This window comes from Mytilus edulis, chromosome 2, assembly GCF_963676685.1.
Source record: "Mytilus edulis chromosome 2, xbMytEdul2.2, whole genome shotgun sequence".
In the NCBI taxonomy this organism is placed as follows: domain Eukaryota; kingdom Metazoa; phylum Mollusca; class Bivalvia; order Mytilida; family Mytilidae; genus Mytilus; species Mytilus edulis.
The window spans coordinates 12,187,167-12,204,793 of NC_092345.1; the positions used below are offsets into that span (position 1 = coordinate 12,187,167).

Consider the following 17,627-nt stretch of genomic DNA (forward strand, 5'->3'; position numbering starts at 1 on the left):
ATATATTTAGACGAGAAGCTTATCTGTAATGTGTTAACTTAAAATTCCCGTTACCATGTTAACAGGTGATGTCAATCTGGTATCTTTGAGCTCACGAAACGGCGATTACTAGTATTAGGCATTTCTCATCGTCATGCGTACGTGGATCATACCCAAGGTAGTGTAAAACAAAAAATAAGAAAGCTTAAGTTTTAATAATCATGCTTATTGATGAGGTTATTTTTGTAATATGACATTTAAGCCAAAATGGGTAGATATTAGACAATAACATAATCTTATTGCATCAAATGCATATTTTGACAAAAAATGTCTCCATAAATGATTCGAGGCAAAAAATAAACAAAAGTACCTTGAAAGTACAAAAAAAATATATTTTAGAAATATACCTGTAGATTACTCGTAGAAAGGTAAATCCAAGGAGACATTTTAACAGTTTCTTAAACATGTTGATTAACTGTTCTCGTTGTTTAAATTCATTCATCGTTCCTTTACGTATCTCCTCAACAGATGTGTAGTCAAGACCTTCTTTTGATTGGACAAGCTGTAATTAATTATTATCTATAGAGTACTAAGATAAATTTGAAGAATCTTCTTTAAATGTTTTTTTGTGTTAAATTAAAAATTCCGTGCTGTGTGATACGAGATATATCAATTCATGCAAGATGAAGATAACATGCCACAATCATAGGAGAATAACGTTGTACAGATTTCAAATATGTAGCCGTCACCTCACTACTACATTATACCGAAACGAGTAATGGTATTATATTTTTGAATTTAATTGACTTATGTAATTTGATGCAACCGCATACAAGTGAGAAGTTTAGCGCTTTTAAGCCAGGTTCAATTCACCATTTTCTTCATTTGAAAATGCATATACAAAGTCTGGAATATGACAGTTGTTGTCCAATCGTGTGATGTGTTTTATCATTTGATTTTGCCATTTGGTTAGGAACTTTCCGTTTTGAATTTTCCTCAGAGTTCAGTATTTTTGTGATTTTTATTTTTATTTTATTTTTTATAATATCATAAATTTATAAAAAAAAAGTTTATGGACGTTAAAGTTTCAAAAATTCAAGCAAATATTTTATGTGAATCAGTTTCAGAGAATGCCCTCATTTAATATACAAACCTTGTATTGTAAATTGACTTCAAAGTTTTCATCCATCACATTCACCATATCCTCAGAAGCCACATATGTCTCTCCAAATCCAGGTTCAACAACATCCATAGCATCACAGTCCATACCGGCTGCACCTGGGATCACTGCAAACATATAGTAACTGTTATGCTAGTGCATATAATACAAGATGAAGTTTACTTATTATGTTAAATGTTTTTTATAAGAATTAAACAGTTGTGTAAGTTTCTCAATGTTTATTAGGATTGGTATAAGCAGACAACAGCTAGAAAAGGCATGGCAACGTTAGCAACTAATATTCATGTATAAAACATATTTTCATTGTTAGATTTCAACATCTGAAATCTTTTTGTTTTAAAGTTTGTTCAACTATGTACATGGCTATTGGCTAGAACTGACATTGTGTAGGAGAAATGTTGGTATTTCTTTGCTACCTTAAACCTTGCAGCTACGATAAAGTCAATAGTTGTTGAAAGTGGCATTAAACACCAACAATCAATCAATCGATTAATCAAAAAGATGTAAACATCAAACATAATATTTTAAAAGTAGGTTACTAGTAACCTTTTTGGGAAAAAAATTGGTTGCTTATATAGGGAATCACTGAAGCCTGACTCGAGTGGGCCTACTCTTAGGTCAGTCAACGGGCCCCCACTTATGAAAATTTCTGGATCCGCCACTGATACTAAAACGAATAACGTTGGATAGATGGGGGTTAGATTTTCAATCATTTTGTGATGTTGCTGATGGTTCGAGAAATAAATTTGGATTTCAAATTTAAAATCAAAGGCAGTATTTCATAGCCATTTTATCTATAATAGTAATTATCATATACTTGGACTAAATAACATTTGATTTTAACTGTATGATAATAACATTGAATTAACGTAAGCTCCATATTTTTCGAATTGGTGCTTAGCGGGCTGATGTGAAAAGTTTATCACATGCTTCGATTGTTATCACATGCCTTTCCGTAACGTTATCGCATGTCATTCCGGTGATACTCGACAAATTCCGTAGAATACATCTCAATGCTTCGTTTTCAGTGAAAATTATTACAAAGTAGAGTACAAAACAATTATTTGGATGACTGGAAAGTTAATTGTATAAAATAATAAAAAAACAACAACAACAAAAAACAAAAAAACAAAAGTATTAGACAAATGCCTTTTTTCTTAAGTTTCAAACATACTTTAGAAAGTATCTTTAAAAAGAGTTGACTTTTCAAAACAGTGTTCATTATGTATCTTGTTGAATTATTTATTTTGTCCATTCGTCAATATAAAAATATATTACTTCTCTGTTGAGGCATATGATAGAAAGATTTCATATCGAATGCACTAAATCTGGGGTCCTACGTCCGTGAACTTTTCAATCTTTGAACTATTATTATTATTTCTATTTAAATTGGAAACACGTAAAAGGACTAATATATGAATCTGTTTTTATCCATTGTTGAAGCATATGATAAAAAGATCATAACTTGTCATTTTTCATATCTCATGTATTATCAGCCCTCTGTCAATATCAGCCCTCGAGTCATGCGGCTGATGGGCTGATATTGAACCTAGGGCTGATTATACATGCGATATGAAAAATGCCATGTAATATTCTGATAGTATTGTTAGCTTATATTTAAAAAGGCAGATCTCGTAATTGCAGTAGTACTAATAGTTTTCGGCAAGAAGATACAAAAGTCTTCTCGTATTCTATAATCATGTGAACATCAAGTACTAGCTTTGACTGTTTCCCCCTTCCTTCTTGATTCATTAGTTTTTGTAAGTTACCTTGATATGTCTCTTCATTATGTTCTTATTCGATTTACGAGATTTTAACATCGGTACACTACTGTTGTCTTAGTTTTAAAATAAAGTTTGATCAAGTTGCCTAAAATTAAGGTCAGATCAACAAAATATTGTATTCCGAAATTATTTTCTTAGGCATTTAAACAATTCATTATTATAACGATCTTTCAGGCACAAATAATAACCGTACTTACATCTAATAATCTCACAGAAGAACGTCATTTTCATTGGCAAACACAATAGGTACCCTATGAATGGTATGGTTTTAAGACATCGTTTTTCTAGATCTTTGAATTTATCTCTACATCTTAGGACACCTTCATTCCATACATCTATCAGGGAAAAAATATCATAGATTTTATGCACCTACACAAATATTAGAAGGAATGACAAAATGAATAATGAAATAAATAAGATGGTGATCACTATAAAAACCAACAAAAAAGTCGACAATAACAATTGGCATGAAGGACAAAGCACTTAGGCATAATTGAAAAACTAAAATTCAAAAAATGACAATACACAAATAACACAATGGCAAGATCTTTAGACAAATAAAGAGACGTTCTTTTATATAAACTTGGTTCATCAACCTTCTACTAATACACTGATGACGTTTTATAAGGTTTCAGTAGCAGTTACAAGCTCTTTCATAAATAGTGGGCGAGTTTGGAAATGTTATATCCCATATGCAGTAACAACAACAATAACGGTACCAATTTTTCTGCACTAGATGCGCATTTCGACAATACATGTCTCTTCAGTGATGCTCGTGGCCAAAATATTTGAAATCCAAAGCTTATATAAAAGATGACTTTGGTATATTGCTACTAAGATGGGGGATATTGATAATTTCAAAATTAAAATCGTATCGTTTGTAAAAGATTCTTGAACTGAAATGACCGTTTATTTCAAATAAGAGGAATAAAGCTAAAATTGACGGGGTGATGTCGTGTTTGTTGGTTTGTTTAATTTCTAGGTCTAGAGGATATATTAATGAAACCAAATCAGAAAAGTTTGGAAAAAGAGTGTTAAAATTAAAGATGGTTTTAACATTCCTCGTGTGTTGTTTTTCTGTTCGTTTGATATGTTTTAAATTTTGATATTTCCATTTGATAAGGGACTTTCAGGTTTGATTTGTTTATTTGATAAGGGACTTTCAGGTTTGATTTGTTTATTTGATAAGGGACTTTCAGGTTTGAATTTCTTTGGTGTTCTGTATTTTTGTTATTTTACTTTTGTTTCCTTCCCACTCAAAACTATTTTTGAGCATTGATTTTTCAACAGCTTTAAAGTAGTTATAACATTCCTAGCTTACTTTCACATTGCAAATCCATCTTGGTCCTAAATTTACGTTCTGTTTGTTTCTCTCTCGAGTCTCTATTTGATGATTTATTTTTTTGATGAATTTTTGACAGTCTATTTCCACGTTTATTTCCAGTTAGTTTGTCAACCTTTGCCGTTTTAGCTTCCATTACAGATGCATCCTCTTGATCTCTTACCTGCATTGTAAATTATGACACCTCTAATATGCTAGCAATAAAGCAAACATACATTCTACAGCGGAAAATTATAATAGAGATGCATGACACCTCTAATGTTAGTAATAAAGCAACAACACATTCTACAACGGAAAATTATTATAGAGATGCATTTTTATAGTGTCCCGCTCTATCAGTTGACACCAGAGATTTTATAAGACTTTAAATCATCCTTGTAAGCATGGAATACGATGGATCTTTTTATAGAGCAACACTACGGAATACATTTTTGGGGTCGGTTCTATTTGTTATCATGGAGGGAGTGCAAACTATCATTGGTAGTATTTGTGTTGCTCAAGTATTAATTTGCTGTGTAGGATTTTTGTTTTTATTTGCAATCGGTTTTCTATTTCTTGATTAATATCGGAAAATATATAAGTATACTATACCTCCTTTTTCATTGGTGCAAATGCAGAGTCCACTCGATTTACTACTTTGTTCATGTACATACCTTCTGCCTATAAAATGGACAAAATATCTTGAGTAAAAATATAAATCACAAAGGATCTGTGAGGAAAATTAAAAACGGAAAGTCCCTAATCAAATTGCAAAATCAAAAGCTTAAACATATCAAACGAATGGATAACAACTGGCATATTCCTGACTTAGTACAGACATTTTCTAATGTAGAAAATGGTGGATTAAAACTGGTTTTATAGCTAGCTAGACCACTCACTTGTATGACATTGCATTAAATTCAATTATATTGACAACGATGTTTTCCCTATTTTGTCTGTTTGTTTAGTTCGCGCATCGTTGTCAATATGATGGTGTTTGCTGCGACTGTCATACAAGTGAGAGGTAACGTATTCAATTAACGACAGAAAACAAATGCAACACAATAGAATCATAAACTGTGCGCCACATGAATGTATCAACGCCACGATAAATAATCGATCGATTGACGATTTCGGCATAACGCAATAATTGCAGATTATACTTTGATGAAAAATTTAGCAATTACAGTTTCTTTTCATCTAATAAAGTTTTGCAAAAAAAAGCGGAAACATCGTTTTCCAATGAGAGTAGGTCACACGTTTTTTCGGCAATTCTGTAGATATACTTTATCTATATCTATTATATTGCAAAAACTTCTATCACTAGCCGATTGCCAATTTTACCATATCATCGCAATTGATGGTAGAAAAAGACTTCCTTTAACAAATACGCTTGTTTTCCTTTTCGTTCAGTTTCATTGTTGGTTTTAAAAATATGATAAGGATTTAGGCTCTTACATGTATTTATAATGGAATACCATTTCTGCCCTTTCGACTTGTTTTGGTATATTTAATAGTCTCACCTGCCATTGCTTCATTGCATCTTCCAATGGTTTCATCTTGAGTTCCCACTTTGCTCTGGTGTGGTTTGCTGACAACTCAGCCGCGCAGCTTAATGTTCGAGTTATTTCTTTTCCGTTGTCCATGATATTTTGTACTGGACCTAATGAAGAAAAAAAATGATTTGTCCATATTGGTATAGGTTTGAATTAAAGGCATGATGGTTATACCACAGAAACGTCAGATATAGCATGCTTACTCAAGTATGATGTATTCAGGGTTTTGTATTCGAGTTTGGTATAAGCACATAAGTCTTATGGTTGTAAACAATCAATAGCAATTTATTGGTTAAATACTAAATTCTTCAATACAGTAATGAGTTTTACACACATATCTGTGATTCAAAATGAGGGTATTATATTGAAAAAGTACGTAAAACGACAGTAAAAGCATATAACATTAAATGTTTGAAGGAAAAAATAAACCAACGATACATACTACGCGCTACAGCCGTCTGAACTCACTTAAAAACAAATCTGGGTTACAAACTAAAACCGAATGAAACACATCAACTATAAAAGGAACACAAAAAAACTGAGTGCAACAAAAACATACGCTGGCCAACATTCAAAGAACGAAAAAGTTGATAACAACTGCTTTCATAAAAGAAAATTTTCAAACATTTATATGGTCTCGCTTCATTTGGGTTGCAATGGATTCCTACAGGTTCTTATCGTTGTTTGTGTATCAAAAATGAATTTAAGAGTTTAGATATCTTACTGTTTCTTGGAATTTGGTTACTTTTAGTTGTATCATTAACAAATGAAAACGTTAAACCGATAGGTTCCCATTAATCTGTAATTCAAGACAAAAAGTTACGGAACAATAGTAAGTAGATCTTTTTGAAAGTGGAATACAGGATATCGATCATGTCTCACAAACATGTTCACCAGGCTTCACGGTCATAAAACTTTCGAGCATGATTTTTGTACTCAGACTCGAAAATCAACCAATCAAATTGCTGGATTTCATGGTTCGAGCATGATTTTTGTGCTCCGAGCACTGAGCAAAGTTTTATGCCTTCAACCCCAGGAAAGCACAAATTCTAATCGAGAAAGAAAAACATCAATGTAAATTTCTAAATTTTACAAGAAATACTACATTTTATCTCAAGGACATGGATTGCATTTATAACGAGTACGCGATACACGGGTTACACTATTGTCGCTTCGGTCCATACTTACAATCATAAAACATAAATAACATACCAGAAATGAGATAAGTTATGGCTATGGCTGAAATATAGGATCTCCCCTCCTTTCCAAAAAATATAGGAATCAGCAGGCAGACGATACATCGGAGCTCAACTGACAGTGCATACCCACATGATACACCTAAGATCAAGAATCCCCCCAGAAAATGTCGTGTCTGTTCTTCAAGCTGCATGGGCACAATCAAAGCAAAATAAAGACCTAAAAAGCAAAGAAATGACACGTGTAAACAATATAAAACATATGCAACTGTTACAGTATGTTTCGAAATGAGATCAGAGACGCTCTGTTAATTTGCTTATACTTACCAGGTGTTGATGGGTTAAACTTGACAACAGTACTTTAACTTCCTTGTGTTTTATCCAAGTTAACCAAACTTGACAACGGTACTTTAACTTCCTTGTGTGTTATCGAAGTTAAACTAACTTGACAACGGTACTTTAACTTCCTTGTGTTTTGTCCAAGTTAAACAAACTTGACAACGGTACTTTAACTTCCTTGTGTTTTATCCAAGTTAAACAAACTTGACAATGGTACTTTATCTTCCTTCTGTTTTATCCAAGTTAAACAAACTTGATTTTTTATTTTATGGTAATATTGTACTTAAAGCGAGGAAATCACTATGTGATCCTTGTAAACTCATCGAACCTTTAAACAAACTTATAAGTAAGGGTTATCGTACCGATATTGTAATAAGATCTCTGAATATAGTTCACATTGGCACTAATATTGATATTGTCATTAGCAAATTAAAACATAACTAAATTTCATTATCTTTTGAGGCGAGATGTATAGAGACACAGACACGTTAACTTTTATTTCTATAGAAGTCGCTCTTCACTATACTACTACCTGTCGATACATTTATTTTTGGCATTGCACTAGTCATGTCTTCTTTGACTATTAATGACGTTAAAATACTAAATCCCTGTGATGTGTTTTAGTCGATTTTAGTCTCTGATGCATGATTTTTTATTATTAATTGGTTTTGGCTTTTAACTAGCTGTCAGTAACTGCGAGTACTCTCAAATCGTATTTTCTTGTTAATTCGACCTGTTGATACTGTTTATAATGCTTTTTTGTCATTTTTTATTTATACGGATCTTGTCTGTACACCAGCTTTGATTATTTGTAATATCTTCACTTATTCTTACAACATTTGTATAAACTTCAAGATTATAAAAAAACCGGTTTTTTTTCTAAAGTGAACATTGATTGGTTAAATATTTCTCAGTCATGTCCTGTTTTTTGAATTTGTTTGTTAGCTTTTTGGTCATGAATGTTTGTCTCTAATATTTAATTAACTGTGCATTTGTATTCAGATATCGCAGATCAAATTTATTTGTTCATTGTTTAATCATACGTTTTTTGATTGAGTTAAGTCTGCCAATTGATATTTTATCGTATGTTTTTCTTTGTTGTGATGTTATGCTATTGTTTCAGAAAAAGGGAGAAGGTTTGGATCCATTAAAACGTTTAATCCCGCTGCAAATGTTTGCACCTGTCCTAAGTCAGGAATCTGATGTACAGTAGTTGTCGTTTGTTTATGTAATATATACGTGTTTCTCGTTTTCTCGTTTTGTTTATATAGATTAGACCGTTGGTTTTCCCGTTTGAATGGTTTTACACTAGTAATTTTGGGGCCCTTTATAGCTTGTTGTTCGGTGTGAGCTAAGGCTCCGTGTTGAAGGCCGTACTTTAACCTATAATGGTTTACTTTTTAAATTGTTATTTGTATGGAGAGTTGTCTCATTGGCACTCACACCACATCTTCCTATATCTATTGACAACGGTACTTTAACTTCCCTGTGTTTTATCCAAGTTAAACAAACTTGACAACGGTACTTTAACTTCCCTGTGTTTTATCCAAGTTAAACAAACTTGACAACGGTACTTTAACTTCCCTGTGTTTTATCCAAGTTAAACAAACTTGACAACGGTACTTTAACTTCCTTACATGTTTTATCCAAGTTAAACAAACTTGACAATGGTACTTTAACTTCCCTGTGTTTTATCCAAGTAAAACAAACTTGACAACGGTACTTTAACTTCCTTGTGTTTTATCAAAGTTAAACAAACTTGACAACGGTACTTTAACTTCCTTGTGTTTTATCCAAGTTAAACAAACTTGACAACGGTACTTTAACTTCCTTGTGTTTTATCCAAGTCAAACAAACTTGACAACGGTACTTTAACTTCCTTGGGTACTTTAACTTCCTTGTGTTTTATCCAAGTTAAACAAACTTGACAACGGTACTTTAACTTCCTTGTGTTTTATCCAAGTTAAACAAACTTGACAACGGTACTTTAACTTCCTTGTGTTTTATCCAAGTTAAACCAACTTGACAACGGTACTTTAACTTCCTTGTGTTTTATCCAAGTTAAACAAACTTGACAACGGTACTTTAACTTCCCTGTGTTTTATCCAAGTTAAACAAACTTGACAACGGTACTTTAACTTCCTTGTGTTTTATCCAAGTTAAACAAACCTAAAACTTGTTCTCAAAATTCCCTCTGCTATTTATACACTTTCCGTCAATCCAGAAAATGTGTTATATGTTTCCCAAGTATGAATTTCTTCAGTCACTTAAAATGTTCGTTTTGTTTTTGCCTTCAATATATTGATGTGTTTTGAATATTATTATTTGTCTTTTGGTCATTTTCGGGTTTTTTTCATGGCGTTGATTTTTTGTTTTATTTATTTTCGACTATTGATTTTGAATGTCATAAGGAATATGTCAGTTGTTATCAAATATTTTGTTTATATGTATGTAAGCGTTTGTTTTTGTGGCACTTCAGTCTTTCTGTTATTCCTTTCTTTTCCTCTTGTGGTTTATGTGTTTCCCTCCGTTATGGTTTATAAACCTGATTTGTTTTCTCTCAATCAATTTGTGACTTTTTAACAGTGTGAACTACTGTTGCCTTTATACATTGGCAATCAAACCACGTCTCCTTATACTAATATAGTCTTACCATATGCTAACAGAAAACCAAACGGAAATCCTAGTGCTGTTTTGATAGGGGTGTATGAATCTGATGGTCCAGTGAAGAAGCTATAGCAATGTTTCCCAATGAATCTACAAATTCCATCAGGACACCCTGCAGAATAATTCAATTTAAAAAAAAAAAAAAATAGGTGAATACAAAATACAATCAAGATAAAATAATGTTAAAACAAATAAATAAATAAATTAATTGTAAGAACTATCATATAATCATACATACTTAATTTTTCATATATTTTTTTTTCTTATTTTATCTTAATCATTAATTTTATTTTTTATTCGATTATTTCGTTTTCTTAAATCATTGATTTTTTATTGCAAAGTAGAGTGAACTAGATTAGACGTAGTCGAATAGCAATTTTAAAATTTGTGTTAACCCTAAGCTACATGTATTAAAATATAAGTCAAAATTGAAATGTTTGTATTGTCATTTTAATCTTCAAAATAGATTCGTGACATATTGAAATTTGGTGACTATGTTGAGCGCATCTATGATATTCAATCGAACTAGAGATAAAGGATACAACAGATACAGTTAAGTCTGCCTCATATCTTGACTTACATATAGAAATTGACAATGAGGGTCAGTTGAAAACAAAGCTGTACGACAAAAAAGATGATTTCAGCTTCCCAATTGTAAACTCTCCATTTCTATTTCGCAACATTCCAGTAGCGCCTGCATACAGAGTATGTATCATCCAATTGATACGATATTCCCAGGCTTGTATTTCCTATCATGATTTCCTTGATAGAGAGTTAATGCTCATAAGTCATTAAGAAAATTATTAAACAAAAAGTTCCAAATGGTGAAGGTGAAATCATCCCTTCGTAAATTTTACAAGAAATACTACATTTTATCTCAAGTACATGGATTGAATTTATAACGAGTACGCGATACACGGGTTACACTATTGTCGCTTCCGTCCATACTTACAATCATAAAACATAAATAACATACCAGAAATGAGATAAGTTATGGCTATGGCTGAAATATAGGATCTTCCCTCCTTTCCAAAAAATATAGGAATCAGCAGGCAGACGATACATCGGAGCTTAACTGACAGTGCATACCCACATGACACACCTAAGATCAAGTAGCCATCACGAGTTGGTCGACCGTTATGGAATATCCATTTCACAGATGATATCAGATATATATATATGTTCCTAACTACAATCGTAACAAAAATCCCGTTCCCTTTCCACGAATGTGACCTACCGAATTAGACTATTTACCGGGTGTGTAATAACATGAGCAACACGATGGGTGCCACATGTGGAGCAGGATCTGCTAAACATTCCGGAGCACCTGAGATCACCCCAGGTTTTGGTGGTGTTCGTGTTTCTTAGTCTTAAGTCTTCTATGTTATGTTTTGTGTACTATTATTTTTCTGTTTGTCTTTTTCTTTTTTAGCCATGGCGTTGTCGGTTTCTTGTCGATCTATGAGTTTGAATGTCGCTATGGTATCTTTCGCCCTTCTTCGAACATAATATACAATAAGCCTGGGAAATTAACATTCATGAATAATAACATAAAGGGTGGTTTCCAAATTGCATTTAAAATCAACCTTTCGGATTCTTATGAACAAAATTTGAAATTAATAGTATAAAACAGAGTCAACAAAAGAAAGCCAAGATTTTGATTTTTTTTTGTATATATATGCATTGCAAATATAAGAATTCAGCTTACCCAAACAGTGATTTTCTTTTTTAGGTTTATTCCTGAATTTAATACCCTCTCCTAACAAAGCATCGCCTTCACCATCTCCATCCGGTTTCTTCTTTTGGTCATTTCCGCTTTCACTGTCACTGTCGGAATTACTTCGTGTCAAGTGTGCATCATTGATTTCAACAAAAACACTGTCATCTGAAGTTTGGTCAACACTGTCATGTGAATTTTGGTCAACACTGTCATCTGAATTTTGGTCAGCATTGTAACCTGAAGTTTGGTCACCACTGTCACCCGAAGTTTGGTCAACACTGTCATCAGAAGTTTGCTCAACACCGTAGTTTGAATTATTGTCGTTAACGTGCATCTGAGAAACTCTGTATCGGAAACCTCTGTTGTCATAAGCATACACTGTAAATAATAATTAACTGACAATAACATATTGAATATGTACAAGCTAAACTTAGACGAAGAGACCATTTCAAATCAAACGCCAAGCTGTGTTTATTTGTTGCCCCCCCCTTTCCAATGCAAGTCTTAATGATAAGGCAATTACAATTCAAAATGTTTCGTAGGACTAATAAAAATGGACAGTTCAAATATAGGAAGCTGAAATCACAGCTTTTGTCGTAAAGTTTTGTTCTAAAGCATATAAAAAAACACCCTCAAATCCTCTTGTATTTTAACGCCTTTCTAATTGATTAAAACATCTTCTGGTATCTAAAACTAGTATTACTGATATTTTACTCATTTAACTCAAAAAGTAGCACATGAAGGTATATTTTTTATTACATATTTGATTAAATCAGGCCAAAAATAGCCTATATGGCAATTTTTATAAAACTGTAAATACGGGATCAAAACTGTATCGTATGCCCTTAACGTTCAGTGTCAAATATATACAATGTTGTTTTACATCTAAAAGAGCGCACCGAATTTAATGATTATAACTCCTTTGCAGTACAATATACGTTCATTCCGAGAAGTTAACCGTGTTTCTCAAACCGTTTTTGCTCAATCACCATGGACATTCAATCTTAAATTTTGCAGATTTTTTTTGTTCTAAAGCTCTCTGGTTGTTTTTGAGCTTATAATATACTGGGCTTTCCAATGTGTGGCTTTGAGCGTTCATAATGAGGGTAATCCTGAAATAAAGCTTAGGAAGCATGCAATCTATAAAGTGTTCTTTTCATTTTTTTCTCAAAATGCCTTCCTTTTAATTAATAACTGATGTACGATAGATATAAGAAGATGCATGGATGTGGAAACATACTTGTCTCAAGTACGACTCGACTATTTGCACTCCTTTGTACAAAGTAAATAACTTTTAAAAGTTCCGAATAGTACTTTAAAACTATACCAGTTGAGAGATAAACAAATTTACAGCGGCAAATACCCACCCGAAAATATAGAATTGTTTCCCGATAACTCACAACAATTTATAAAATGGAATTCTATAACTAAAAACTCACTAGAGTAGTAGTGTACTACTTTATATGCTTTACAGCTGGTACGAGACATTTTGTTTAAAGAAATGATGGGCGTCAAGTTGGTTACCTATTCCCTATTCCCTATTCGTTACCTATTCCCTATTCCCTATTCGTTGCCTATTCGTTACCTATTCCCTATTCCCTATTCGTTACCTATTCGTTACCTATTCCCTATTCCCTATTCGTTGCCTATTCGTTACCTATTCCCTATTCCCTATTCGTTACCTATTCCCTATTCCCTATTCGTTACCTATTCGTTACTTATTTGATTTTTAATATCCTTCCCCCTTTTTAATTATGGCATGGAATAGTTTAATATGGCTGCCGTTACCATGGAAACGGCACAATTGTGAAAAAAAATGAGTTTTTGGTTTCTGGTGAACTGTTTGGATATGCTTCAACTCAGAATCATCATATTTTAAAACAATGTAGGTGCCCACTATATACAGGTGTTGGATGATTTTGGCGATCATTGGAACTACTATGTTGCCATGGAAACTACACCAAAATTTTCAAAATTCTAAAAATGCTCAAAACTTCACAGTAATGATGAGCAACATTGGAGTTGGAATTTCCAAAATAGGTCTTGTTACCATGGAAACAATGCAAAAAGGTAAAAAATTTCAAAAATAAGAATTTTCCGCAAACTGGATAAAACTTTACAGGAATGGTAACTGGCATAGGCAGAGTTGGATTTTGAAGTTAGAATTTTCAAAATGGCCGCCGTAACCATGGAAACAGCAAAAATATCAAAAATTCAAAATGTTCAAACTTAATGAAACTTTGCAAAAATGTTACTAGACATCTGTAGATGCTCTCTTTGACTTTGGAATTGTCAAAATGGCTGCCGCTCACCTGGTAATAGGGGGAAGGGGTGCCTTCCGTTATTGCTAGCAATTACAAATCTAGTTGTTAATAGTCTTACATATGGTAATAGTTCTGAATTGGTTGAGGTAAAATGATCTTTTTATGACTTATTTATATGTGTTTGTGCTCAACCGATCCTTTTACTTCATGTTCGATACGCATTTGTTCCTTACTTGTTTTTTTATACGTTCTACCTTTTAACTGCTTTATGTCCGTATGTTTGAAGATGGATCTTGGTTTGACGGGATGAAATCACCGTGTTAGCGCTTGCTAAAAAACGAAGATGTGGTATGATTGCCAATGAGACAACACTCCACATTAGACCAAAATGACACAGAAATTATCAACTATAGTTCACTGTACGGCCTTCAACAATGAGCATAGCCCAAACCGTGTAGTCACTTATAAAAGGCCCAGACATGACAACCTCATTCAATTCAAACAACAAAACTGACGGCCGTATTTCATATACAAAAAAATAAACGGAAATATGTAACACAAAAACAAACGATAACTACTTAATTTCAGGCTCTTGTCTAGGGACAGGCACATACTTACATAATGTGGTAGAGTTAAACATGTAAGCAGGGTGTACATCGTTTCGGAGCATGCTATTACCTTGTTTAATTCGTTCCATCACTCGCTTATAATTCGCTTATAATACGTGTATCTTACGTTGCACCTTTTAAAACATGATTTTCAATTGTTTTGTTGTCTCTGGTGGAAGATTTGGGCTCTTAGAGGTGATATAACTCTATAAGTGCATTTGTATCCGTTCCAGCGGTCGGATAATACCCTGTTAAATATTCGTTACTAATTCGCTTTTAAAAAGTTTGTTGTACGTTGCACCTTTTAGAAAAGGATTTCCAATTGTGTTCATATCTCTGGTGGTAATAATGTGTTCTTATAGATGAAATACCCCTATAAGCGCATATGTACTCGTTCCAGCGATCGGTTAATACCCTGTTACCTATTCACTTATAGTACGTTTGTTGTACGTTGCACCTTTTAGAAAAGGATTTTCAATTAAATTCATACCTCTGGTGGTAACAATGTGTTCTTAGAGATGAAATGACCCCATTAGAGCGCATGTACCCGTTCCAGCGCTCGGTAAATAACCTGTTACCTATTCGTTACTTATTCGCTTTTAATGCGCGGGGTATACGGTGCACCTTTAAATAAATCGTGTTTTAATTGTGTTCATGTCTGGTGGTAACAATGTGTTCTTAGAGATGAAATGACCCCATTAGAGCGCATGTACCCGTTTCAGCGCTCGGTAAATAACCTGTTACCTATTCGTTACTTATTCGCTTTTAATCCGCGGGGTATACGGTGCACCTTTAAATAAATCGTTTTTTAATTGTGTTCAGGTCTCTGGTGGTAAGAATGTGTTCTTAGAGATGAAATTACCCTATTAGCGCGCATGTACCCGTTCCAGCGCTCGGTTAATACCCTGTTACCTATTCGTTACCTATTCGCTTATAATACATTTTTTCATACGTTGCACCTGTTAGAAAAGGATTTTCAATTATGTCCAGGTCTCAGACGGTGAAAATGTGTTCTTAGAGATGAAATGACCCCATTAGAGCGCATGTACCCGTTCCAGCGCTCGGTAAATAACCTGTTACCTATTCGTTACCTATTCGCTTTTAATGCGCGGGGTATACGGTGCACCTTGAAATAAATCGTGTTTTAATTGTGTTCAGGTCTCTGGTGGTAAGAATGTGTTCTTAGAGATGAAATTACCCTTTTAGCGCGCATGTACCCGTTCCAGCGCTCGGTTAATACCCTGTTACCTATTCGTTACCTATTCGTTACCTATTCGCTTATAATACATTTTTTTATACGTTTCACCTGTTAGAAAAGGATTGTCAATTATGTCCATGTCTCAGGTGGTAACAATGTGTTCTTAGAGATGAAATTACCCTATTAGCGCTCATGTACCCGTTCCAGTGCTCGGTAAATAATCTTGTTACCTATTCGTTACCTATTCGCTTTTAATGCGCGGGGTATACGCTGCAACTTGAAATAAATCGTGTTTTAATTGTGTTCATGTCTGGTGGTAACAATGTGTTCTTAGAGATGAAATGACCCCATATGAGCGCATGTACCCGTTCCAGCGCTCGGTAAATAACCTGTTACCTATTCGTTACTTATTCGCTTTTAATGCGCGGGGTATACGGTGCACCTTGAAATAAATCGTTTTTTAATTGTGTTCAGGTCTCTGGTGGTAAGAATGTGTTCTTAGAGATGAAATGACCCTATTAGCGCGCATGTACCCGTTCCAGCGCTCGGTTAATACCCTGTTACCTATTCGTTACCTATTCGTTACCTATTCGCTTATAATACATTTTTTTATACGTTTCACCTGTTAGAAAAGGATTTTCAATTATGTCCATGTCTCAGGTGGTAACAATGTGTTCTTAGAGATGAAATTACCCTATTAGCGCTCATGTACCCGTTCCAGTGCTCGGTAAATAATCTTGTTACCTATTCGTTACCTATTCGCTTTTAATGCGCTGGGTATACGCTGCAACTTGAAATAAATCGTGTTTTAATTGTGTTCAGGTCTCTGGTGGTAAGAATGTGTTCTTAGAGATGAAATTACCCTTTTAGCGCGCATGTACCCGTTCCAGCGCTCGGTTAATACCCTGTTACCTATTCGTTACCTATTCGTTACCTATTCGCTTATAATACATTTTTTTATACGTTTCACCTGTTAGAAAAGGATTGTCAATTATATCCATGTCTCAGGTGGTAACAATGTGTTCTTAGAGATGAAATTACCCTATTAGCGCTGATGTACCCGTTCCAGTGCTCGGTAAATAATCTTGTTACCTATTCGTTACTTATTCGCTTTATATACGTTTGTTGTACGTTGCACCTTTTAGAAAAGGATTTTCAATTGTGTTCATGTCTCTGGTGGTAACAATGTGTTCTTAGAGATGAAATGACCCCATTTGAGCGCATGTACCCGTTCCAGCGCTCGGTAAATAACCTGTTACCTATTCGTTACTTATTCGCTTTTAATGCGCGGGGTATACGGTGCACCTTGAAATAAATCGTTTTTTAATTGTGTTCAGGTCTCTGGTGGTAAGAATGTGTTCTTAGAGATGAAATGACCCTATTAGCGCGCATGTACCCGTTCCAGCGCTCGGTTAATACCCTGTTACCTATTCGTTACCTATTCGTTACCTATTCGCTTATAATACATTTTTTTATACGTTTCACCTGTTAGAAAAGGATTTTCAATTATGTCCATGTCTCAGGTGGTAACAATGTGTTCTTAGAGATGAAATTATCCTATTAGCGCTCATGTACCCGTTCCAGTGCTCGGTAAATAATCTTGTTACCTATTCGTTACCTATTCGCTTTTAATGAGCGGGGTATACGCTGCAACTTGAAATAAATCGTGTTTTAATTGTGTTCATGTCTGGTGGTAACAATGTGTTCTTAGAGATGAAATGACCCCATTAGAGCGCATGTACCCGTTCTAGCGCTCGGTAAATAACCTGTTACCTATTCGTTACTTATTCGCTTTTAATGCGCGGGGTATACGGT

The 17,627-nt window shown here is 34.0% G+C and overlaps 1 protein-coding gene across 1 annotated transcript in view; it reads right to left on the minus strand.

The window, feature by feature from the left end:
• LOC139511471 (E3 ubiquitin-protein ligase DCST1-like) overlaps window positions 1–17,627 on the minus strand; it is a 43,115-nt gene that overhangs the window by 14,191 nt on the left and 11,297 nt on the right. The window contains exons 2-10 of the mRNA XM_071298243.1: window positions 11,731–12,120; window positions 10,009–10,134; window positions 7,033–7,236; window positions 5,788–5,927; window positions 4,877–4,945; window positions 4,265–4,448; window positions 3,141–3,278; window positions 1,133–1,266; window positions 387–541 (exon numbers count right to left, since the gene is read on the minus strand). Of these exons, the coding sequence (XP_071154344.1) occupies window positions 387–541; window positions 1,133–1,266; window positions 3,141–3,278; window positions 4,265–4,448; window positions 4,877–4,945; window positions 5,788–5,927; window positions 7,033–7,236; window positions 10,009–10,134; window positions 11,731–12,120 (1,540 nt within the window). The remainder of the gene's footprint in view (window positions 1–386; window positions 542–1,132; window positions 1,267–3,140; window positions 3,279–4,264; window positions 4,449–4,876; window positions 4,946–5,787; window positions 5,928–7,032; window positions 7,237–10,008; window positions 10,135–11,730; window positions 12,121–17,627) is intronic.